Source organism: Scyliorhinus torazame, chromosome 10 (genome assembly GCF_047496885.1).
Source record: "Scyliorhinus torazame isolate Kashiwa2021f chromosome 10, sScyTor2.1, whole genome shotgun sequence".
Taxonomy (NCBI): Eukaryota; Metazoa; Chordata; class Chondrichthyes; order Carcharhiniformes; family Scyliorhinidae; genus Scyliorhinus; species Scyliorhinus torazame.
The window spans coordinates 78,441,828-78,468,737 of record NC_092716.1 but is presented as its reverse complement, the minus strand read 5'-3'; the positions used below and the strand labels follow the sequence as shown (position 1 = coordinate 78,468,737).

Genomic DNA, 26,910 nt, shown 5'->3' with positions numbered 1-26,910 from the left:
CCCAGGACCCCGGAGCCCGCCTGCACCGCCTTGTCCCGCCGGTAAGGTAGGTGGTTTAATCTACGCCAGCGGGACAGGCATTTTAGCAGCGGGACTTCGGCCCATCCGGGCCGGAGAATCACGGGGGGGGCCCGCCAACCGGCGCGGCGCGATTCCCGCCCCCGCTGAATATCCGGTGGTGGAGAATTCGGCAACCGGCGGGGGCGGGATTCATGCCAGCCCCCAGCGATTCTCCGACCCGGCGGGGGGTCGGTGAATCTCGCCCCAGATTTGCCACTTAATTCACCCATTCTAATTTATAGCTCTTTCTCAGTCTTTTCTGTGCTTATTTCTCAATCCTTCAACCTGATTGGTTCAGAAGATATCCTCTTGCTTGCCCTTTCCACTCAGGCCCCAGGTGCCCTGCTACCTTTACACTTTCAGCAACTTTGTGTGCAAAAGATTGAAGAATGTAGGGGCAAGTCTAATGAACAGCAGATACCATCAGGTGCCTCTACACAAACTGTAGTCTGTGCTGTTGGTGTTCACATTTGCATTCTTGGCCACAATATTCTGTCCATAGCAAGGTTATTCTTATTTATTTCTAAAAATAAATTTAGAGGATCCAATTCATTTTTTTCAATTAAGAGGCAATTTAGTGTGGCCAATCCACCTAACCTGCACATCTTTGGGTTGTGGGGGCGAAACCCATGCAAACACGGGGATAATGTGCAAACTCCACATGGACAGTGACCCAGAGCCGGGATTGAACCTGTGACCTTGGCGCCCTGAGGCAGCAGTGCTAACCACTGCACCACCGTGCTGCCCAGGTTATTCTTATTTCTCAGATATTTTGCACTGCTAGTATTTAGTTTTAACAACTTATTAAGTTACAAACACAAACAGTAGCACAGTGGTCAGCACTATTGCTTCACAGCGCCAGGGACCCGAGTTTGAATCCAGGCTTGGGTCATTGTCTGTGTGGGTTTCCTCCAGGTGCTCTGGTTTCCTCCCACAAGTCCTAGGTGATTTGGACATTCTGAATTCACCCTCAGTGTACCCGAACAGGCGCCGGAATGTGGCGACTAGGGGATTTTCTCAGTAACGTCATTGCAGTGTTAATGTAAGCCCACTTGTGACACTAAAAAAGACTATTATATTATTATTACATAAATGCAGGGTGCTGATGCTGAGTTCACAGGGACTGGCAGTCTCCCAATAATAACTTGGTCTTTGAGGAGAAATATTGCAAATATTAGCGGTGGCAGAATTGTGAGGAACACAAATGCAGGATAAAATCAATTAGAATTTGGAAAAATACAGTCTACTAAATGAAAGCCAGCATGGATTATTTGAAAATAAATCATATTGGAGAAAACCCGATGGGGAGAATTTGGGAGGGTCATGTATTTGTTGTTTATGTGGACCTCAAAAGACATTTGACCAAATATCACATAAAAGGACATAACAGATATATTGTCAAAATTAAAGCCCACGGGGGGAAAGGGACAGAATATCACTTCATATTTCTATGTAAAGAGCTGACTAGTCTTGGAGAAATTTCCTATCATGTTTCACCAACTGATGGAGGCCATTGGGTAGAGCACTTCAGTGCCTCTACCTCTGCCTCAACCCATCTGATGCTGAAACACACATCCTTGCTTTTATTACCCTTAGACCCAACTATCTTTGACATAAAAACAAAATGTGCTGGAAAATTTCCACTGGTCAGACAACATCTGTGGAGAGAAACAGAGTTAACATTCAGGTCAAGATGACATTTAATCAGAACTGAAGGGTGATAAAGCCAGTGGAAGGTCGGGGGTGGCGGGGGGTGGGGGGGGGGGGGGGGCATGTTGCTGCAGAAAGAACAAAGGAGAATGGCTGTGGTCGGGTGAAGGGCAAAGAAGATTGAATAACAAAAGACATATGCCTCAAAAGGTTATGCCCGAATTAGGGGTGAATGACAACATAAAAACCACGTACATGCAACATGAAAGGATAAAGAAAGAAAGAAGGCAAGTCGAACCCTTTCAAGATAAAACAAAAGGAAGAAAAAAAACACACAGAACAAGCTGAAAGCAGAGGTTAAAGTCAATATTGAGTCCAAAGGGCTGTGGAGTGCTGAATCGAGAGATAAGATGCTGTTCATTGAGCTTGTGTTAAGTTTCACTGGAACACATTGGCATTCCAAGGACAGAAAGATCAGAGTGGGAGCAAGGTGAAGAATTAAAATGACAATCAACCCGTGGTACTAGGTCATGTGTGCAAACTGTATTGAATTATTACACAAAGCAATCACCCAGTCTGCATTTGGTCTGCCCACTGTGGAGGAGGCTACAACATGAATGGAAAATGCAGAATACTAAATTGAAAGAAGTACAAGTTATTTGCTTATTTGAGTGTTTAGTGCCTTGAATGGCGAGAAGGGAAGAGAGGTTCATGAAAGGACAGGTGTTGCATATCCTGTTCTTGTATAGAAAATGCTGAAGCTAACATCACCTAAGGGAAACTTTGGCCGGGATTCTCTGAGCCCACGCCGGGTCGGAGAAACGGCAGGGGCGCGGGAAATTCCCACCAGATTGCTCCAACGGCGGGCCACCGATTCTCCGACGACTGGAAAATCGGCGCCAATTGCGCCCGCGCGGTCGCTGCGATGCCGATCGGGGGCCGCTGAAATAGGCCCCCGTGGCGATTCTCCGCGGGGGCCACGCCCGTGATCGGGGGCCACCAAATGGCAGGCCATCGCGATCTGGTGGATCCTACCTTACTCTGCGCGGGCCCGCTGTGTGGCTCCGCCATGTCGCTGGCGCCCGTGCCCAAGTGGGTCACCACGCGCATGCTCGTACCTGCGAGCATTTGTGTTGTTCTTCCCAAATGTCTAAAGCTCTTAATGTGATTTGACCTTTAGAAATGGAATGTGTTTATAAATAAAAATAAATAAGAATCGCATGCTCGTACCTGCGCGGCCGTGAGGTCTGGACGGCATGGCCCTGCCGGCAGCCAGAACCGCGGGACGCACGCCAAGGGCCTGCTAGCCCCTGGAAAATGGAGAAACACCCCGGACTCTCGAGGAAAAGGTCCAGAGTGATTCTCCTCCGTTATCCAGCGGGCGTGGGGACTTAGTCCCCAAAAGGGAGAATCCTGGCCTTTATCTTTTGTCTCAGTATTCTACAGCCTAAAGGAAGAGCGGAAGAGCGATTGTGGCCGAAAAGAAAGGTGAAGGGGCGGGGAAATTCAGGGCTGGGATACCAGGCCGGGGTTCTCCAATAATGGGGCTATGTCCCCCACTCTAGCGTGAAGAAAGTCCAGAGTGAATCTCCTATCTGGAGGGCATAAGCAGGGTCCCGGAGTAGTCCTCGCAGCTCCGGCTGCCGATACGGACCCTGCACTTCCGGTCAGGGGTCCATTCATGCGCACGATGGAGGCCTGTGTCGGCCGCACCCCGGATGGGCACCAAAAAGATAGGCTCCCCCCCACCGAGATTGCGTGCTTCCGTGGATCGGTAGCCACTGATCGATAGCCTGGTTGTCTGTGATCCCCCCACCGGTGAAGGATCCCCCCCCGCCCCCCACCAGTGCGGCCACGGACTGAGTCCGCAGCCGCCACGCCGGGTTGCCGACGGGTGGGACCATGAGAGAACCATGTCGTCGTGAACTTGGCCAGTTACACTTGGAGAATCTCTGTGGGGCCTCTGTCAATGGCCTACCAGCAGCGGGTAGACCGCGCGTGCGCATCTGCGTTGATTCTCCGGGGACTGGAGAATCACGGGAGAGGCGTCGCGCCGGATTTCAGCATAGACGTCCATTCTCCGCTCCCGCTCCGATCGTGATTTCAGCGCCGAGGCTCTGAGAATCCCCCCCCCCCCCCCCCGAGTTTACTTTTGCATACATCTATTTGTACAACCCAAACTTAAAAAAAAAAAATTATGTCTACATAAACCTGTACTCATATTTTCAGGGAATTATGTACCTAAACCTATACATCTCTCACTTCTCATAGACATCCTTCACCATATTATGAGTGCATATTCTCATTCGTTTTTCTTCCCAAAATGTATCCCCTCTCACTTATCCCTGTAAAATTGAATCTTTTACTTTTGTGCATATTTTGCCCTTGTCTTCCTGAAGTCTTCTTCGGTCATTCTTGTGATTTTCAAAACTTCCCATATTATTCTGTCAGCAAATTGTGAAATTATGGGCAGGGTTCTTCAGCTCCCCCACCGCATGTTTCTCGGCTTTGCACCGTTTGCTGTCTGCAGGATTTTATCTTCCCGCTTCTTGTCAATGGGATTTCTCATTGTAACCACCCGATGCCTCCGGGAACCCTGTGCGTGTGGGTGTGCTGCCGGTGGGAAAAACAAAATCGCAACAACCAGAGAATTCCAGCCTATATTTCCATAACCAAGTCCAAATTGTCTTTGTATATTTGGGAATGAAAGCAGCCACAGCCTTTACTCTTGGGGGTACACCAATCAAACCTCTTCTGTCGTGGGGAAGCATGGTGGCATAGTGGTTAGCACAGCTGCGTCACAGCGCCAGGGACCCGGGTTCAATTCCGGCCTTGGGTGACTGGAGTTTGCACGTTCTCCCCGTGTCTGCGTGGGTTTCCTCTGGCTGCTCCAGTTTCCCACCACAGTCCAAAGATGTGCAGATTAGGTGGATTAGCCATGACCAATGCATGGAATTATGGGGATAGAGTGGGGGAGTGGGGCTAGGTAAAGTGCTCTGTTGGAGAGTCGGTACAGACTCAATAGGCTGAATGGCCTCCTTCTGCACTGTAGAGATTCTATGAAAATCCTCAGCAAAACTAATGCACCAAGACTGATTACTTGCAGGCCAATCATCTATCAATATCGTTAAATGTTGCCTTAAAACACATGCTGGAGCATTTTAAAGCAATTTGAGGCACATTGTCAAGACTACTTCTGAAAGACCATATAAACTATATCTAAAAGCTTTCCTGTATTTATCTAATCAGAAAGTTGCATTTCACGAAACAAATACAACTTGTTTTTCACAAATACGTATTGGCTGAACTGTGACTGACCCATGCATTTATGAATGCTCATTATTATTATCTCAAATTTTGAATTTTAAGAGTTTAAGGAGTCCACTTTTCTTGACCGTTCTTGAACAAAAGATGACATTGGCTACTCTCCAGTCCTTTGGTATGACACACATATTTGAAGAAAATATTAACATTGTGACTAGACTCACAGATATCTCTTCATTAGTTTATTTCAAGCAGGGTACAAGCCGCGAGAGCCCAGTGGCTTATCCACCTTGAGCTCTCTGCTTAATTTTTCAAACATTTTTCTGAGGTTATCTTTGACAATTATTTCATCCCCTCCTCTCATATATCTCTATTCTCATGATCATTTGTGCAAAAACAACCAAAATATTTAATTTCTCTTCATCATCCACGTTTAGGCTCTCCTTCAGCCCAGACAAATGCCACACTCTAACTAATCTTTTGTTTTATTTAAATTATAAAAGCCCTTTTTTTTACATTATCTGCTAGCCTTTTCCAAATTCACATCTATTTCATTTTTCACCACTCTACTACTTTCTATACTTGCATGATTATCTTCAGTAGAGTACTATCTGTCTTCTATCCAGGTTAGTTGTACTATATTTATCTACAAATTCTTGAAGCGCCCCTTTTTGTCCTTTAGAAATATATTTGTTTTACTTTATTCATTCCATATTTGTGAAGATTACCCATTGTTAATCCATGGACCCATTGTCTATTTTTTCTACCCCATTAATTTGGGCTAGATCACTTATTACTTCACTCCAGTCCATCCACCTAATTGTGATTCTTCACTAATCTTTTTTAGTCCGAGATAGAATCGCATTATTTTCTTGTTGCTCTTCCCCCAATGTTCTTTTATTCTCACATCAGTTATTTGTCTCACTTCATTGTCCGGAGCTAAATTAAATAACGTATTTATCCTTGGGTATCTTGCAAAGGAGTCCTAGCTGCTTTCTGGCAAGAGTTCTCGGGTTTGGCCACATACATTCCCTAGCTGTTCTTTCCCAACTGTCTCTAAATGACCTGCAGATCTTCACTTCTACCTCAATGCCGTATTTTGTTGCTACAATGCATATCAGGAATTCTACTAGTTCCTTATAATTTTGACCTCAATCCATTTGGATTCTGTCATAATGTAATCTCTTTGTCCACCTTTAAACCTTGCATTGTAACAAGAATCCTTCATGAATGTGTGATCTTCCCTTTTCTCCGGAAAATGTTGTAACGAGAACATTAAATTGCCTAGTCCTTTCCAAGCCTCAGCGATTATACGTTAAAAAAAATCGAGCTTTTTTGTTCTAAATGATTTTCCTTTTTGGAAATTGTTCCTGCTTCTTTAGATCTGTCAGGTTTCATTTCTCAATCAAGAGGCCAAGACGACAACCTGTTCCCATAAGAGGTGTGCAAGAGCAAAGCAGGTTGACTTGGATACTGACTTCCCTATTCCCCAAAGGCAATGTTGATAAACTTTACTTGGCACTTCCTCCAGATGGTCCCAATTAAATTGTGACATTACCAAGATGAAATCACAAGGTATATCAAATTAATAGTCACCATCTGTATGTATCACAAGTATTTCAAATGTTTTAGAATATATGGCAGTTGCATGGGGGTAGCCTCCTTGCAGCGGAGTTCACATCTTGAGGGGATGTGGCCGTCGCTGGCTTGGCTAACATTTAATGCCCATCCCTAATTGACCTTGAACTGCTCAGGCATTTCACAGGGCAGTTAAGAGTCGACTACATTGCTGTGGATTTGGAGTCAGACGTAGGCCAGACCAGGTAACAATTGGAGATATCCTTTCCTAAACGACACTGGTGAACTAGATGGGCTTTTACGACAATCGATAATGGTTTCATGGTCATCCTTAGACTTTTAAATTCAGATTTTTACTGGATTCAAATTTCACTGTCTGCTGTGGTGGGACTTGAACCTGGGTCCCCACAGCATTACCACGAGTCTCTGGATTGCTAATCCAGCAACAATGCCACCATGCCACTGCTTCCCCGCACCGAGGGATGGGGAGAGGGGGTGGTTCAATGTTTCAGTTTCAGGATCCTTTTGAAACATCCCCTCTTCCCACCTACCTGGTCACAGCTGCACACTGCTCTATAGAAAGCTTTCCTCCTTCACAATGGTGATCCGATAGCTGTGGTAATTTTCTAACTTCCAATTTGTTAAAATTCTGAGTGCGCTCCTCAAATGGAGGTCCCCGTTCTCTTCCTCAGCTGCAACAGCAGGTTGATGCTCCTTTCACGCTGGTGGGCTTCCTATTAACCCTCCAGTTTTGAAAAACGCACCCATCTTTCACAAGATGGTGTGCACGCCCTTCGCCCAGTAATTAACCAATTCAGACAAAATTACTACTGGGTGACGGCTGCTGACGTGGTGTGGGATTGGAAGTCCAGTTTGATCTCAACATCAAGGCCCCTACCCCAAAATTACAATATCTTACCCAAGGACACAGCCTGATCACTGTCCTTCTTAATACAGAATGGGAGAGCTTCAAATTGTAAGTATGAGATCCTGTTCATGAATACATTTTATATATTGAAGGTTGGCAGAGCATTGCATTCACTATATAGCAGTCTGAGTGATCTGGATTTTTTTATTTTTTTTGAGTGATTCAGACCACGGTGGATCAAAATGCAGAGCTCCCTTGGTTTGTTTAAAATGGTTACATCTGTTGTGCATTGAGGGGCTTGCAGGAAGAGACGGCCAAGTATTCATGCCTCAGCTTTTTCTTGCTTTTTATTTTTTTTAAATCCAACACACAATGCTACTGAAGGGGTTCTGAGTCATCTGGAACTGCTTGAATAAGACAAAAGGGAATATTGTTGCTTACAGGGGAAATCTAGTGACAGTACCAATGTTAACTTAACATTATTATTAAGTCTGTCCAGGATAAAGCGAATTATATATTTTCTTTTTAACTAACTAGCACAGTTACTGCAGCAAAATATCGTGCTCACCACTGCAAAGCTGCCAATTTCCAAACATGCATTTCACCAAGCCAAGCAAGCAGAGAACTAAAAACTGGATTTAGGTTCCCCGCCCATCAATACCCAGTTCAGCCAACAAAAAATTATCACCATATCCATTTAATTTATGAGAACATTTCAGTTCCAGCACAATTAAATTTTATCTAAAATATTTTAGTTCTTCTCCAGTGGATTAATGGTTGTTGCGACACAGCACTCTTGTCCTTATCCTCTAGTCCTCTCCCTACAGCTCCACCGAGGTAATGGAGACCTTTATTTAAACTGTGAAACTTTTAGGCATCTCCTGGCTCCGAGGTTGTTTTTACATCCCACCCGCCAGATCAAAATATGCAATCCTACACGCTCTTTTGTAGTTAAGTCTTGTGGCACAGTGGGTAACTCCAGATTGCAACATGCATGCAAAAGTGCTTGTTGCCACCGCAACTCAGACTCCGAGGATACTGCAACACACCACCACATGCTCTTCTTTCTCTCTGTCACCTCATTGTGCTTACATTAAATTGGGTCCAGATGTGATGCCGTTTACCCAGTCTGAAGACTGACACATGAGGAATAGTCACTTCAGTAGGTCACGAGAAGGCTGCCAATGTCCATGAATCTGAGATCTAGCACATGTCCTGCCTTTGGATGTGACTGAATGAAGAGGAATAAGTTTGGAAGGAGTGAGGGGATTCAGTTAATTTAAACTGTGGATGTACATCTATAAGATCAGCTTGCAGGTACAGTTTGACCCTTGCAATAGTCTGAATGAAATTTTGAGGACGATTCAAAATGATAAGACTCACAGAAGATCTATTAATGTAAAGCATTTCTGCATGCAAGAGGACCTGTACAATCACAACTGGACACGTGAATATCATCCAAAAACAAGGCAAGGATCTGGAAACCCTTGAATATTTGTTGCGGCTCAAATGCTTCTGTCAACCTTCCACTCTTTAACGTAAGAATTGCAAAAGATGATTAAAATAGCACAAGTGAAATAAATTTAACGTTTTTTAAAATGTACTCAGAATACTAACCCATGTGTCCTTTGGCTGCAAATCCTCATATTCTTTAAAGAATCTGGGGTATTATACTGAATTAAATAAAAAATCTAATATACAGAATCAGAGGGCATTGAAATATGAGACAATATTAGCATAAGATGCCATTTAAAATGAGCTAATGACAAATCTACCCATTCTTTCAATCTATCCAATGCAAAAATGGACAGCAATCTACCTGAGCTTCCTTCAGGCGTTCAAAGTCAATGCTGAGGTAGGCCCTGATCCCATTCATTGCACCTGGCAAGGTAATCCCATGGATCAGCAGTACAAGTAATACCATATAGGGCATGGTTGCTGTGATCCACACCACCTGCCAAAGAAACAGAAACAACACATGTACTTTCATCCACTTTGATCCCTTATCTAACTTTACAGAAACAAAAATAAAATGAGCTAAAGCCGTGACACTTTAAGCCTCCAGCTGTCCCTCGCCAATGGGATTTCCCATTGTACCCACCCCAGGCTGCTAGGAAACCCGATGGCGTGGGTGCTCTGCCAGCGGGAAAAGTGAATCGCAACGACTGGAAATTTAAAATTTAAATTTGAAAGTGGCGAGCAGAATCCAAATTATAACAATTCTCCATATGTTACTCACCTTCTGATTAAGGCAGCCAAATACAAATTAAAATATTAATTGCTATTCAGCAGTCAGCTAAATAAGGTGCATTGTTTATTCAATACTGCTCATGACATAATTATATCCCAACTGCAAAGTAACCCGGTGCAAAAGGCTGTTGTATTGCAACAACATAACTGAGTGACAATATGTATTTTATTAACATCAGAGTGTATGTCACACTATGCTTACACCTATTTTAGATTTATCACGATTATTTATTTATTTCATGCACATTTTCTCTCCTTTTAAAGATAAAAAAGTAATTAACAGTTACTGTGGTACCGAGTTAGAGTTCACCATTGCAAAAGCAGGGACCAAAATTTTCTTTTACGTCTCACCTAATTCAGATGAGATACTAGCGTTTCATATTAGCACACTGCACCACTGCTCCCAGCCAACTGCAGGCACTGCCAGTAATGGAAGGACTGGCGGACGGAAAAGGAGTTCGTAGTGGGCCTTCCTTCCTCTGCTCAGTCTCCCATAATTCATAAAATCAAGATCTTGGCAGCACTGCTGATACTTCCCTCCTCTGTCAGTGACATGCACGCACTTGGTGATGGAAATCCGGATGAGGCCCATCCTGCATAAATAACAAGCTCCAACTAGGAGAATGAACACTGTCTGGGGTCAGTTCTTGGGTGTGAAGTTCCACCTGGCCACTCCAAGTAAGCTGAGGAAAATCCAGACTTTTTTTTCACGTGGGCGTTTCGAAAAAAACATTGGAGATTTATGGAAGTACTTTGCACAATGTCTTTGTAAACTGTTCCAATTAGTGGGAATTTGATGGTCCCTATTTGTTAGTTTGCTTTTAAAATCCAATTTACCAAATATACCAAAAACACCATGATCTTTATTTTGTTTTTTGTCTGCTTTGAGTATTCTGCAACAATTTGAATGTTGGACATATTGCTTAAACTATGAACAGGAGAGTCACAGGAAACACTGTTATTGATGACAAGTATCACAATATAAAGAGAGAAATTATGCTGAAAACAGATAACCCTTGAATTCCTTTCTAAAATGATAAAATATGGCAGTGAATTCAGCGGGGCTTCCCGCTCTGAACTTCCCACTGAATTTACAACAGGAGAGCTGGAAATTCCTGGTGAAATTTCAGGGCCTATATTCCTGAGCATTGAACAAGCCAATGCAAGGAAATCAGAGGCAGCATTGTACTGTGGTAACCACAACACTTTTGGAGAGATTTCAGAGCATTAAGCTAACATGGGTTAAAAGTACAGGTTTTATTGGGACAGTGGCAATCCATGCAGTTTGGGATGTCCCATTATTGTTCCCTTCCATGCGATTCTCTGATCAAGGGGTCAAAGTTTGAACTAAAGTTCAGGGTCCAGATTGAAGGTGGTCGGTCAGGCATGCAACTTGGCACCGTTGGCCATGGTGTTGATTCCCTACCACAATCCTGGTCATGAGCCATTTTCAAAGAGGCCAGCTCAAGGTCAGGTTAGTTGCCCGCTACAAGCAGTAGTTAGCTAAAGCTCTGCTGGGAATTCCAGTTGGCATTGTGGGCAGCGCACGGTGACAATGTAGTGGGCCCAGGCTGGGAAGGGTAGGGGGCTGTGATTGTTAACGTAATGACCCTCCCCGATTAATTGTTGCCTCACCACAAAGAGGTTGTCCCTTTAGGATCATAGCCAGGCAACTTAAAAATGAAAAAAACTTGGCATTCTCCTTTGCTGCCTCTATCTTCAGATCAAAAACCCCAACCTCAGTTGACAAGACCGCCAATCGATCTGTAAGTACTAGGGGCCTCCCATTGTTGGGAGCCCACCCAACATAACTGACTGGATAGTGAGCCCACTTTCTGGCCTTTAATTGGCCCATGATTTCAAAGTAGTGGTGGGTCTGCTTATAACACATTGTGTGGAGTTTGGACCCAGAACTAATCCATTTGTCAAGCTCCCGCCCCCAAAATAAAAATTCTTCCAAGTCTTAATTTTGGATTTCAGACAGAACCATTCCATGGGCTAACTTCAAAGGAACTTAGACCGAATCACAAGAAAAATTTGTGCCACATTCCGAAGAAAATGAGGCCTTGACATTTGGTTTCGCAGTGCCCATTTGTCAGCACAAAACAGCTTCCAATATGAACAGCAGGAAGCACTCATTCTTGGGCATAAGTCAAGTTGATGTGTTTATTGCATGATAGCTGACTGTTTTACACTGAACCTTTCACTCGCTGGAAAACAGTATTGTATATTGACTGTAAAACTATTTCAAAGTAAACATATCTCGATCCTTCTACCAATTTTGAATCTCTCCATAACAGCCCAATTCAAATGCCTGCACTGTTTCTGTGTTGCTTTTGCAAACAGAGCATGGAGTACACGCTGTGTCAAAGAGGGAATGCCATACAAGTGCCAGGGATATAGAATCTGCTTTGGTTTAATAAAATATTAATAGAAATGCACCTCATACGAAAACAGGTTACAACGATCCCGCTCACTGGAAACCAATTTTAACTATTGTCAGACTAACGTAGATAACCGATTTGTTGTTATCGTTGCTTACAAATCAAAAGTGAAGCGATTCAGAAAGTTTTCCCCGCAATGTCTATGAGATTTATTTTTTTCTGCATTTAATTCCCTAATATGCTCAGGGACATAAGCAATGGCCATTTAGCCCTTTGAGCCTGTAACCCCCAATCAATTAAATTAAGGCTGATCTGTACCTTGACTCCATTTACTCACTTTGTTTTCCTATTTCGTTACCTCACAAAAAAACTCTGAGTTTTGTACGTTGAGTGCCAATTAATGACAGAGACTCGGAATTAAACTTGAGGCCCTTCTGGCTTGGATATATCAATACCAGAATAGGTGGGGCATGAACCTACTGAGGATCTATTGCCAGTGTTAGCTTTACTTCACTTTTAAAAAATAAATTTGGAGTACCCAATTAATTTTTTTTTCCAATTACGGGCCAATTTAGCGTGTTCAATCCACCTACCTTGCACATCTTTTGGGTTGTGGGGGCGAAACCCATGCAAACACTAGGAGAATATGAAAACTCCACACGGACAGTGACCCAGAGCCGGGATCGAACCTGGGACCTCGGTGCCGTGAGACTGCAGTGCTAACCCACTGCGCCACCGTGCTGCCCTTACTTCACTTTTTTAATGTTGGGTTTAAAAAGTCAGAGTTTTTTGCAGAGCCATTATTAAATTAACTCAGTCTGAATTGAAAACCCCTTTAAACTCCAAATAATAGTTCAACAGACAGATACAGTCACAGCAATGACTGTTGCAATGCTGAAAATAATCCTTTGTTTCAGTAGCCGATGAAGAAACAAGGCAAAATAATTGGGCTAAATTGAGGAGGGGCATTACTGCAGTGATTGTGAGGAGGGGATTGTTGTCACAAGTTTAGACAGAATCCATATAGGGTGCAGTTCCATTCTTCGAAATTTCCACCCACAAGTTGTGTTCTCTTGCAAATGTTTAACAAGAACAGAACTCACCCAAATACCAAGAAAAATAATTGAATCTGGCACATTGTTCATCTGGCTATGGAATCAAAAACAAAATTCTCAAAATTAAATTGGAAACTTCCAGTAAGTGATGAATTGTTAACCCCAGTTGGGTTGATAATGAAATGTTTCAGATCAGTTTGATTCTTAGCGGGCTTAACGCCACTTATTTAACTCGTTTTGTCTGAAAAATGGAAGTTTCTCAATCAACACACATCGTGATCATGAGAACATGACATTATACCTTTCCAGACGTCTTTACCCCTTTCCAGAGACTGAAGTAGATTATGATTACCACAACGAGCAAGCAGAGGGAAAGTTGCCACCGCGGCAATCCCAAATTATGAATTCCAGCACTTTCGTGGAGATGGAGAACTCCACGCCTACAGAAATAGAATAACAAATATGAATAAGTCACAATAGAGAAAGATTTCTATTTAAGTGGAACATTCAGTTGCAAATATCTTATTGAAATTACTGTGTGTGTCAATCTTGTGTCAGTCGCAATCATTTGTTTCAAACAATCTGATCTGCAGGAATGTGATAATGATAGAAATAAAAGAGGATTAGGTAATGCATTAAAATCTGAATGGAAGGATGGTTGACATGGGAAGTGGAAGTCACACTGCAACAGGATCGGTGTTCAGGGTTTGGGCGTGGGACAGGTTATCAGGGTGTGTAGTGGTAACTTTAGACTGAGTCTAGCTGAGCTGTAGCTCTGTCAGTCCTGCTTTACGCAGACACTAAATGCCTGAAAGGGAAGGTTTATATATTAACGTCTCTGGTATGCGACTGTTTATAAAATAACATCCCCAGAATCCTTGACTCTATGTTTAACATTTTCATTGAACCTCAAGATTTTTATGACAGAGATAAATGTGCACAGGCTCAATGGAAGACCCCAAAGTGTGGGGGGATAGCTTACATTAAATGCGGAATAAATCATTTCAATTTCAAACTGTCAGGATAGATATTTCTCTGAAATGTCAATTTTCTGTTCAATTCCTCTTGAATTGGAATATTTTGTAAAATAGGTCCACGTGTACTTAAAGAATGAAGTAATAGCCACAGCTTCTTACTGTCCTTCTAAACCTCATCTGATAATTAAAACAAATTATACAAACATAATTAAAACAAATTAAAACAGATATGTGATAGAGAGCATCTATCCAGCTGCATCACAGCCTGGTATGGCAACTGCTCAGTACAAGATTGCAAGAAACTGCAGACTATGGTGAACTCAGCCCAACGCATCACACAAACTTGCCACCCCCACATTGATTCTGTATACACCTTTTGCTGCCTCAGGAAGGCAGACAGCATTATCAGAGACCCCTCCCACCCAAGCATTACCTTCTTCCAGACCCTTCCATCAGGCAGAAGGTACAGAAGTCTGAAGACTCGCACATCCAGACATAGGAACAGCTTCTTCCCCACAGCTACAAGACTCCTCAACCACTCCCCCTCAGACTGATCTGTTCCCTGTAAGAACACTATTCACGACACCCTATGCTGCTCTTGCTCATGTATTTGCTTTGTTTGACCCCTTGTTCTGTACTGTAACCAATCACTGTTTTGTCGATGCACCATTTGTCAATGTTCTCTATTGATTATTCTTGTGTCGACTATGTACGTACTGTGTACATTCCTTGGCCGCAGAAAAATACTTTTCACTGTACTTCGGTACATGTGACAATAAATCAAATCAAATCAAACAGAGGCAATTTCAGTCATTATAGGTTAGCCTAGAAAGACTGGGCTGAATGTAGCACTAACACTAATATTGCAGGTCATTACTAATATTATACATGATGCTGAAATGATTTAGCGATGTGAAAATTAAAGTATGTTGTAATTCCTCATTAGTATTGACAGAAGGCCTCAATATGTTGCATTACACAGGACAAAAGCAAGCAAATGGCCATTATCACACCCGACAGCAAATCACACCTGTAGTTCCACTTATTTTACATTGATGGCACATGCCCCCGCATTAACCCCAGTGACAACAGTAAGATAATCTCAGAGGCAGCTCAGCACTGCTGCAATCCTTCAAGCTTCATTTAGGAGTAAATTGCTGTTCAGCCTGCTGCTACCTATGGCCATCCCGTGCCAAGGCTGTGCAAAAATACACTGGTTCCATGACCAAAGTCTGCATAAGTCACCGATACAATATTCAATTATTCAATTGGCAGTACTGAAAGCCTCCATGAATCCCAAATAAAACAGACTTTCAAAAACACGGTGCACAGATTCTACCAAGGTTAGAATTGTGCCATTTAAAAACAAAACCAAGGATTCAAAAAGTTCACTGGTAGCAATTCCACTCCTGTCTGCAGGATCTGGTGATAGGGCATAGTGGCAAGTAAGGTGGACCTTCCAGGTTCGGGCTAAATAATCAATACTTTGGCATTGCAAAATTTGTGGTTAGAATTCTAGGGACCATCAGTCTCATCTAATGTGTAGCTGAACACACTGTTAGCAGGCCAAAACCTTTTTTCATTCTTGGTCTATGGTGAGATAGCTGATACTGGGTTATGGTAGGGTCTCAAAAAAAATGGCTTGCGGTTCTCAGACCTGCTGATTGCTATGCGAATAAAGAGTGTATTGCACAGGTTCACGGTCTTGCCAAACCACTACACACATATATACATCAGATGAGGAGCCTGCCTTCCTTGATTGAGTCACCTTCCAATGTTCACTCATCAGGGTTCACACATGGCTAATGTGCCCTCGGCTGCTGACACACACAAAAACAAGTCAGCAGTCAAAAGTGCTCAGGTGAAGAGAGAGAAGTTTAGTGCACAAAGACGAAGAATGATCGGAGCGCGAGGATTATTGCAGCCATTCAGTGAATAAAATGCTCTATGTGGTATTCCAGTGGACCACGGATGCCAAGTAATCCATATAGACAGAGAAAGGCATAAGTTTAGATTTCGGTTCACGTCATGTTTGCCAATTTAAAAGTGGAGCATTTAACAGAAAAGGCGAGTTTGATCTGCAAATGAAGAGAAAGCTCATGTTGCAAACTGAAAGTGATATAATGATTCTCAGAAGAATGCAGAAAAAAATAGAGCACCTTTTCCATTGTTGAATCCATTTTTTCATTGACAGATAGTTTCGAAAGCTGACTTCTACAACATTATCAGCCCTTTGAAGACAAGTAGCTCAAAATCACATAGCATTGCTCACCTGGCACATAATAGTGAAGCAAATCTCAAACAGACTGCAAATAGTATGTTCACTACATCAACTCCACTAATTAGTGCTTAGATATTATCGGAGCAACTTGGTGCTGGAAAAAGTTAGAACGATAAGCAAGTTTGAAATATCAGAAGGAGAAAACAAGTAATTTTTGGTTCTTGTGTTGCATTGGATTCTACCAAACCCTCACTCAAAAAATACCAGAGGGAGGAGAAAAAGAACAGTGCCTATCTAAATAAAGACAGAGTGAAATTCTTTTAAGGAACATCAAAACAGGCAACAGATCGTCAGCATGCTTTGCACTTTTTTGGTCTCCTTGGATACAATAAAGCTGTTAATAAATATTCAGCTAAGTATCTAAAACAAACAATTCGCTAAGTGGAATTCAAAAACATACTTTCAGAACTGACACAGAGAGAAGCACTGAACCTTTTTGGGGTTGTGAGGGAGGCATATGTCCTATTTATGCAAAGCGGAGGAGAAGATAAACTCCAGTCTGGAATCTGCCCTATTTGGATCAAGTCTTTAAATTCTGATCAGAAGACCACGAGCCAGTCTTCTACCTATCCCAAGCCCACATATCGGGCATTTTCGCCAAATCCAGCATGATGCCACCACCAAACACATCTTCCCTTCACTCCCTCTGTCAACATTCCGCAGAGACCGTTCCCTCTGAGATAATCTAGTCCACTCCTCCACCATACCCAACACCTCTCCCATCACCCATGGCACCTTCCCATGCAATCGCAGAAGGTGTAACACCTGCCCCTTTACCTCTTCCATGCTTAACTTACTGATTAACTTACTTACCTTGCAGGTCAGCTGTTTAGTTCGGGAGTGAGAGCCGGGGCCTTAGAAACAGCGTGGGAATTTGAAAAAGCGCGGGAGCTGCGAGGCAGAGGGGACCGTTTAAAAGGTCGCTGCCTGGGTGAGGTAAGTACTGATTAACTTACTTACCTTGCAGGTCAGCTGTTTAGTTCGGGAGTGAGAGCCGAGACCTTAGAAACAGCGCGGGAATTTGAAAAAGCGCGGGAGCTGCGAGGCAGAGGGGACCGTTTAAAAGGTCGCTGCCTGGGTGAGGTAAGTACTGATTAACAACTTACTTACCTTGCAGGCCAAGTCGATTTCAGCAGGAGCGGAGCAGGCTAGTCCATTTCAGCGGGGGCAGTGCGGAAGTGATTTCTGGGAGGTAAGTCTCTCCTTTAAATTTTTTTTTTAAATTTTAGTGTTTAAGGTGGGAACAGGAAGTCGACCCGCGGACTTCTGAGAAGACCCTCACCAATAAATTCTGGTGGAGAGGAAACCCGAGACACTACACGTGTAGTGTCTCCCACCCGCCCTCCTCCTCTAACCTAATAATAAAACCCATTGGTGTGAGGTAAGTACCATATTTTATTATTGTTATTAATATTTTTTTTTAATATAAAAAATGTAATTTAGTTGTTAGCCAGATCTTGGTAGAAAGTTAGAGGGTTGGCAGGGAAGGGAGTGCAATGTTCCTCCTGCAGGATGTTTGAGGTGAGGGATGCCGTTAGTGTCCCTGCTGATTTTACCTGCAGGAAGTGCTGCCATCTCCAGCTCCTCCAAGACCGAGTTAGGGAACTGGAGCTGGAGTTGGAAGAACTTCGGATCATTCGGGAGGCAGAGGGGGTCATAGATAGCAGCTTCAGGGAATTAGTTACACCAAAGATTGGAGATAGATGGGTAACTGTAAGAGGGACTGGGAAAAAGCAGTCAGTGCAGGGATCCCCTGCGGTCGTTCCCCTGAGAAACAAGTATACCGCTTTGGATACTTGTGGGGGGGGGGGACTTACCAGGGGTAAGCCATGGGGTACGGGCCTCTGGCACGGAGTCTGTCCCTGTTGCTCAGAAGGGAAGGGGGGAAGAGGAGCAGAGCATTAATAATTGGGGACTCGATAGTCAGGGGCACAGATAGGAGATTTTGTGGGAGCGTGAGAGACTCACGTTTGGTATGTTGCCTCCCAGGTTCAAGGGTACGTGATGTCTCGGATCGTGTTTTCCGGGTCCTTAAGGGGGAGGGGGAGCAGCCTCAAGTCGTGGTCCACATTGGCACTAACGACATAGGTAGGAAAGGGGATAAGGATGTCAGGCAGGCTTTCAGGGAGCTAGGATGGAAGCTCAGAACTAGAACAAACAGAGTTGTTATCTCTGGGTTGTTGCCCGTGCCACGTGACAGTGAGATGAGGAATAGGGAGAGAGAGCAATTAAACACGTGGCTACAGGGATGGTGCAGGCGGGAGGGATTCAGATTTCTGGATAACTGGGGCTCTTTCTGGGGAAGGTGGGACCTCTACAGACAGGATGGTCTACATCTGAACCTGCGGGGCACAAATATCCTGGGGGGGGGAGATTTGTTAGTGCTCTTTGGGGGGGTTTAAACTAATGCAGCAGGGGCATGGGAACCTGGATTGTAGTTTTAGGGTAAGGGAGAATGAGAGTATAGAGGTCAGGAGCTCAGATTTGACGTCGCAGGAGGGGGCCAATGTTCAGGTAGGTGGTTTGAAGTGTGTCTACTTCAATGCCAGGAGTATACAAAATAAGGTAGGGGAACTGGCAGCATGGGTTGGTACCTGGGACTTCGATGTTGTGACCATTTCGGAGACATGGATAGAGCAGGGACAGAAATGGATGTTGCAGGTTCCGGGGTTTAGGTGTTTTAGTAAGCTCAGAGAAGGAGGCAAAAGAGGGGGAGGTGTGGCGCTGCTAGTCAAGAGCAGTATTACGGTGGCGGAGAGGATGCTAGATGGGGACTCATCTTCCAAGGTAGTATGGGCTGAGGTTAGAAACATGAAAGGAGAGGTCACACTGTTGGGAGTCTTCTATAGGCCTCCAAATAGTTCTAGGGATGTAGAGGAAAGGATGGCGAGGATGATCCTGGATAAGAGCGAAAGTAACAGGGTAGTTATTATGGGAGACTTTAACTTTCCAAATATTGACTGGAAAAGATATAGTTCGAGTACATTAGATGGGTCGTTTTTTGTACAGTGTGTGCAGGAGGGTTTCCTGACACAGTTTGTTGACAGGCCAACAAGAGGCGAGGCCACATTGGATTTGGTTTTGGGTAATGAACCAGGCCAGGTGTTGGATTTGGAGGTAGGTGAGCACTTTGGGGACAGTGACCACAATTCGGTGACGTTTACGTTAAGGATGGAAAGGGATAAGTATACACCGCAGGGCAAGAGTTATAGCTGGGGGAAGGGAAATTATGATGCCATTAGACGTGACTTGGGGGGGATAAGGTGGAGAAGTAGGCTGCAAGTGTTGGACACACTGGATAAGTGGAGCTTGTTCAAGGATCAGCTACTGCGTGTTCTTGATAAGTATGTACCGGTCAGGCAGGGAGAAAGGTGCCGAGCGAGGGAACCGTGGTTTACCAAAGAAGTGGAATATCTTGTTAAGAGAAAGAAGGAGGCCTATGTGAAGATGAGGTGTGAAGTTTCAGTTGGGGCGATGGATAGTTACAAGGTAGCGAGGAAGGATCTAAAGAGAGAGCTAAGACGAGCAAGGAGGGGACATGAGAAGTATTTGGCAGGAAGGATCAAGGAAAACCCAAAAGCTTTCTATAGGTATGTCAGGAATAAGCGAATGACTAGGGAAAGAGTAGGACCAGTCAAGGACAGGGATGGGAAGTTGTGTGTCGAGTCTGAAGAGATAGGCGAGATACTAAATGAATATTTTTCATCAGTATTCACTCAGGAAAAAGATAATGTTGTGGAGGAGAATGCTGAGCACCAGGTAAATAGATTAGATGGCACTGAGGTACGTAGGGAAGAGGTGTTGGCAATTCTGGACAGGCTGAAAATAGATAAGTCCCCGGGACCTGATGGGATTTATCCTAGGATTCTCTGGGAGGCCAGGGAAGAGATTGCTGGACCATTGGCTTTGATTTTTATGTCATCATTGGCTACAGGAATAGTGCTAGAGGACTGGAGGATAGCAAATGTGGTCCCTTTGTTCAAAAAGGGGAGCAGAGACAACCCCGGCAACTATAGACCAGTGAGCCTCACGTCTGTAGTGGGTAAAGTCTTGGAGGGGATTATAAGAGACAAGATTTATAATCATCTAGATAGGAATAATATGATCAGGGATAGTCAGCATGGCTTTGTGAAGGGTAGGTCATGCCTCACAAACCTTATCGAGTTCTTTGAGAAGGTGACTGAACAGGTAGACGAGGGTAGAGCAGTTGATGTGGTGTATATGGATTTCAGCAAAGCGTTTGATAAGGTTCCCCATGGTAGGCTATTGCAGAAAATACGGAGGCTGGGGATTGAGGGTGATTTAGAGATGTGCATCAGAAAGTGGCTAGCTGAAAGAAGACAGAGGGTGGTGGTTGATGGGAAATATTCAGAATGGAGTTCAGTCACAAGTGGAGTACCACAAGGATCTGTTCTGGGGCCGTTGCTGTTTGTCATTTTTATCAACGACCTAGAGGAAGGCGCAGAAGGGTGGGTGAGTAAATTTGCAGACGATACTAAAGTCGGTGGTGTTGTCGGTAGTGTGGAAGGATGTAGCAGGTTACAGAGGGATATAGATAAGCTGCAGAGCTGGGCTGAGAGGTGGCAAATGGAGTTTAATGTAGAGAAGTGTGAGGTGATTCACTTTGGAAGGAATAACAGGAATGTGGAATATTTGGCTAATGGACAAGTTCTTGAAAGTGTGGATGAGCAGAGGGATCTAGGTGTCCATGTACATTGATCCCTGAAAGTTGCCACCCAGGTTGATAGGGTGGTGAAGAAGGCCTATGGAGTGTTGGCCTTTATTGGTAGAGGGATTGAGTTCCGGAGTCAGGAGGTCATGTTGCAGCTGTACAGAACTCTGGTACGGCCGCATTTGGAGTATTGCGTACAGTTCTGGTCCAGGCATTATAGGAAGGACGTGGAGGCTTTGGAGCGGGTGCAGAGGAGATTTACCAGGATGTTGCCTGGTATGGAGGGAAAATCTTATGAGGAAAGGCTGATGGACTTGAGGTTGTTTTCGTTGGAGAGAAGAAGGTTAAGAGGAGACTTAATAGAGGCATACAAAATGATCAGGGGGTTGGATAGGGTGGACAGTGAGAGCCTTCTCCCGCGGATGGAAATGGCTGGCACGAGGGGACATAACTTTAAACTGAGGGGTAATAGATATAGGACAGAGGTCAGAGGTAGGTTCTTTACGCAAAGAGTAGTGAGGCCGTGGAATGCCCTACCTGCTACAGTAGTGAACTCGCCAACATGGAGGGCATTTAAAAGTTTATTGGATAAACATATGGATGATAATGGTATAGTGTAGGTTAGATGGCTTTTGTTTCGGTGCAACATCGTGGGCCGAAGGGCCTGTACTGCGCTGTATTGTTCTATGTTCTATGTTCTATGTTAACATCCCAGGCCCAAAACACTCATTCCAGATTAAGCAGCGTTTCACCTGCACCTTTTTCAATTTGGTCTATTGTATTCGCGGCTCCCAATGTGGTCTCCTCTATATCAGAGAGAACAAACGCACACTGGGTGATCGCTTTGCAGAGCACCTTTGGTCTGTGCACATTCAGGACCCTGGCCTTCCCATTGCTTGCCATTTTAACACAAGACTCTGCTCCCATGCCCACATGTCTGTCCTTGGCCTGCTGCAATGTTCCAGTGAAGCTCAACGCAAACTGGAGGAACAACATCTCAGCTTCCGGTTAGGCACGCTGCAGCCATCCAGTCTCAACATTGAATTCAACAACTTCACATGATTAGCTCTATCCCACCTCGGCACATTTGTTTTCATCCCATTTCATTTTAACTGTCTTTTACCATTTCTTTCTTTCTTGTCTTTCGTTATATACATTTACCCCTCCCCCCATCTTATCCACCTTTCCTTGCACTTTCTCCCCTTTGCTTCCCCTCACCCCACATCTACATCTGTCACAGTTCACCCTTTGATGTTAGTTTCTCTGCTGTTTGGCCTTTCACACCTTTTGTTCTCTCTGGGGACTGCCATTAGCACTCTTTCCCCTTGGTTTCTGTGGCCATTAGCACCCCGTTTCCCTGAGTTTCTATGGCTATGACTCATCTTTCATTCTCACTCCACAGTATAAGTATTTCCCACCTTCTACGCTTTTTAACTTTGACAGAGGGTCATCTGGACTCGAAACGTTAGCTCTTTTCTCTCCCTACAGATGCTGCCAGACCTGCTGGGATTTTCCAGCATTTTCTCTTTGGTTTCAGATTCCAGCATCCACAGAAATGTGCTTATATTGGTTTCCCAGTTTCCCCAGGAATTAACTCCCTTTATGCCCTTGAAAGGCCTCAACAGAATCCAAAACAATTGAGATAAGGGGCGAGATTCTCCGACCCCCCGCTGTGTCGGAGAATCGCTGGGGGCGGGCGTGAATCCCGCCCCCGCCGGTTGCCGAATTCTCCACCACCGGATATTCGGCGGGGGTGGGAATCGCGGCGCGCCGGTTGGCGGGCCACCCCCCGCGATTCTCCGGCCCGGATGGGCCGAAGTCCCGCCGCTAAAATGCCTGTCCCGCCGGCGTAGATTAAACCATCTACCTTACTGGTGGGACAAGGTGGCTTCAGGGGATGTCCCGGAGGACTGGAGAATAGCCAATGTTGTTCCTCTGTTTAAGAAGGGTAGCAAGGATAATCCCGGGAACTACAGGCCGGTGAGCCTTACTTCAGTGGTAGGGAAATTACTGGAGAGAATTCTTCGAGACAGGATCTACTCCCATTTGGAAGCAAATGGACGTATTAGTGAGAGGCAGCACGGTTTTGTGAAGGGGAGGTCGTGTCTCACTAACTTGATAGAGTTTTTCGAGGAGGTCACTAAGATGATTGATGCAGGTAGGGCAGTAGATGTTGTCTATATGGACTTCAGTAAGGCCTTTGACAAGGTCCCTCATGGTAGACTATTACAAAAGGTGAAGTCACACGGGATCAGGGGTGAGCTGGCAAGGTGGATACAGAACTGGCTAGGCCATAGAAGGCAGAGAGTAGCAATGGAGGGATGCTTTTCTAATTGGAGGGCTGTGACCAGTGGTGTTCCACAGGGATCAGTGCTGGGACCTTTGCTCTTTGTAGTATATATAAATGATTTGGAGGAAAATGTAACTGGTCTGATTAGTAAGTTTGCAGACGACACAAAGGTTGGTGGAATTGCAGATAGCGATGAGGACTGTCGGAGGATACAGCAGGATTTAGATTGTCTGGAGACTTGGGCGGAGAGATGGCAGATGGAGTTTAATCCGGACAAATGTGAGGTAATGCATTTTGGAAGGTCTAATGCAGGTAGGGAATATACAGTGAATGGTAGAACCCTCAAGAGTATTGAAAGTCAAAGAGATCTAGGAGTACAGGTCCACAGGTCATTGAAAGGGGCAACACAGGTGGAGAAGGTAGTCAAGAAGGCATACGGCATGCTTGCCTTCATTGGCCGGGGCATTGAGTATAAGAATTGGCAAGTCATGTTGCAGCTGTATAGAACCTTAGTTAGGCCACACTTGGAGTATAGTGTTCAATTCTGGTCGCCACACTACCAGAAGGATGTGGAGGCTTTAGAGAGGGTGCAGAAGAGATTTACCAGAATGTTGCCTGGTATGGAGGGCATTAGCTATGAGGAGCGATTGAATAAACTCGGTTTGTTCTCACTGGAACGAAGGAGGTTGAGGGGAGACCTGATAGAGGTATACAAAATTATGAGGGGCATAGACAGAGTGGATAGTCAGAGGCTTTTCCCCAGGGTAGAGGGGTCAATTACTAGGGGGCATAGGTTTAAGGTGAGAGGGGCAAGGTTTAGAGTAGATGTACGAGGCAAGTTTTTTACGCAGAGGGTAGTGGGTGCCTGGAACTCGCTACCGGAGGAGGTAGTGGAAGCAGGGACGATAGGGACATTTAAGGGGCATCTTGACAAATATATGAATAGGATGGGAATAGAAGGATACGGACCCAGGAAGTGTAGAAGATTGTAGTTTAGTCGGGCAGCATGGTCGGCACGGGCTTGGAGGGCCGAAGGGCCTGTTCCTGTGCTGTACATTTCTTTGTTCTTTGTTTGTGGCGTGGGCGGGCTCCGGGGTCCTGGGGCGGGCGCGGGGCGATCTGGCGCCAGGGGGTGCCCCCACGGTGGCCTGGCCCGCGATCGGGGCCCACTGATCCGCGGGTGGGCCTGTGCCGTGGGGGCACTCTTTCCCTTCCGCCTTCGCCACGGTCTCCACCATGGCGGAGGCGGAAGAGACTCCCTCCACTGTGCATGCGTGGGAATGCCATCAGCGGCCGCTGACGCTCCTGCGCATGCGCCGCCCCGACATGTCATTTCCGCGCCAGCTGGCGGGGCAACAAAGGCCGTTTCCGCCAGCTGACGGGGCAGAAATCCCTCCGGCGCCGGCCTAGCCCCTCAATGTTGGTGCTCGTCCCCCAAAGATGCGGAAGGGGCGGCGCGATGCCAGACTGATTTGCGCCGTTTTGGGCGCCAGTCGGCGGACATCGCGCCGTTTCCGGAGAATTTCGCCCCAGAAGTCAAAATTGTTTTTCGAAGGCGTTCTCGTGTTCGATTATCCTGGGCTTCTGGAAGACCTGGGCAAGCTATTGTGACTGCTGCACCTTTGCAGATGCCAGCAACCTGCAAATAGCCCGTTCCCCAAAATGTAGGTTCCGCTGCCCTTCTCTTGAGGGACGTAAACTAGGAATTTCTGGACTTCAACACAAGAAATGCTTCTTTGTATATTGGGTTAAGATAGCTTCTCAAAACTTGATTTACAGCCTTACAGCAGTGTACATTTTCAATGGTCACTAAATGCATTAAATATGCTCACTGGCACATAATAAACCAATGGTTTATTTCAAGAAAAATAATCTTTTTTCACTATTGATGAAGTTCCTATACATCTGTATGCCACAGTGCTCTGAATTATACTGACTCTCTATTTTTATTCCTCAGATTTTAGTTGGCAACCCACCAATTTCAAAGTCTGTCCCAGAGATTTGTCTTAACCCATGCCCTTGGTGATTTGGCAATTAAATTGTGTAATTAACCTTTAACTCGGACAATACCATTTCAAGAATTTAATTATTATCTACTGAAGTCAGATCCAAAAGTGTGGGGTTCTGTACAGAAAACATTGCTCTACGATAGTATACGGAAAACAGGCTACGACTATGCTAACGGTTTTTATGCATGACTACAAGATCTTCTCCTTCAGGGTAAGAAGAAACGCAGGGGAGGTTGACTCGGATGCCACCTTGCAGCCCGCAATGTACAGGGAGCTATTCGTCTGACCCAAAGGACAATCCAAAGAATTGCAAATTCAAGTATTTCTGCGCACAATGATGCAACTTGCTTTGAATTTCCTAAAATATTTTAAAAATGGAGCCAGAATCAGAATGAAAAAGAAATAGGGTGGAATTCTCCCAAATCCCTGTCGGCATGGGAGATGGGGGGGGGGGGGGGGGAGAGTGATTATGGCGGGAAGCCCAGAAATGAGTTTCGCGCCAGTGTGAATTTGCAGTGGGATATTCCATTGTTGATGGCGGGTCGGAAAACCTGCCAGAGGCCGTCGTGAACTCATTTGTATTCCTTTAATGAGACGCGGATGAAGGCCCAGTTCCCGACACCAGATTTTCCGTGGTGCTGGCGGAGAAACCCAACGGCATGAAACACGTTCATCACTACGTGGCGTGCAGATGCTGGAAATAATCTGAATAATGCCTGGAGCTGCCTCTGGAGTCCAGGATGGAGACCACCCACAACCCTGGATGCTGGAACACCACAACATTGGATCACGGGCGCATCTGCAAGTAGACCTTCCAGATTAGGTATCCTGGAGGTGGTCCACCTTCCAGCCTCAGAATGTTCCTGGAGATTCATCTTTGTTCTCAAGAGGTTCCGGTGATCTATCTTCATTGTCGGGTGGTCAGTGATGTTGGGCTCTTTTTCAATATGGCAACCAGACACAATGGTGGACAGGCATCATCCAGGCCTGCCCTGCCACTGAATATGGTGCCAACCCCCGACTGAATAATTAACGAGGGAGATTTGGGATGCTTTCTCGCAACACGAAACACTCCACATACCCGTTCCCATCCCCACCACTGAAAATGGGAGAATTCCGCCCTTAATTTGAAGTCCGAAAAGGAAGATTCCTATAATTCCATTTTTCAGTTAAGTACTAAAATCTACTTCTAAACTGTTGAACTGGACCAGCCATATAAATGTTGTGGCTACAAAAGCAGGTCAGAGACTATACGTTCCCAGGTGAGTGGTTCACCACCTGACTCCCCAAAGCCTGTCCAGCACCTGCAAAGCACAGGTCTGAAGTGCAAAAGAGTATTCTCCACTTGCCTCAAGATGCTCTACACCAAAAACTTTACACCATCCAGGATGAAGCAGCTTGTTGATTGGAAGCCCATTCACCACCTTAAACTTTTACTTCTTCCATTAATGGCGCACAGTGGCAGCCGTGTATACTATCCACAATACGCAATGCAGCAATTCACCAAGACTCCGTCAACAGTACTTTTCAAACCCGCGCCCTCTACCACCTGGGAGGACGAGGGCAGCAGAT

At 45.0% G+C, this 26,910-nt stretch overlaps 1 protein-coding gene across 1 annotated transcript in view; it reads right to left on the bottom strand.

The window, feature by feature from the left end:
• The window catches only part of slc6a2 (solute carrier family 6 member 2), a 252,490-nt gene that overhangs the window by 106,589 nt on the left and 118,991 nt on the right, over positions 1–26,910 (bottom strand). The window contains exons 4-5 of the mRNA XM_072518276.1: positions 13,411–13,549; positions 9,240–9,374 (exon numbers count right to left, since the gene is read on the bottom strand). Coding sequence (XP_072374377.1) covers positions 9,240–9,374; positions 13,411–13,549 — 274 coding nt within the window. The remainder of the gene's footprint in view (positions 1–9,239; positions 9,375–13,410; positions 13,550–26,910) is intronic.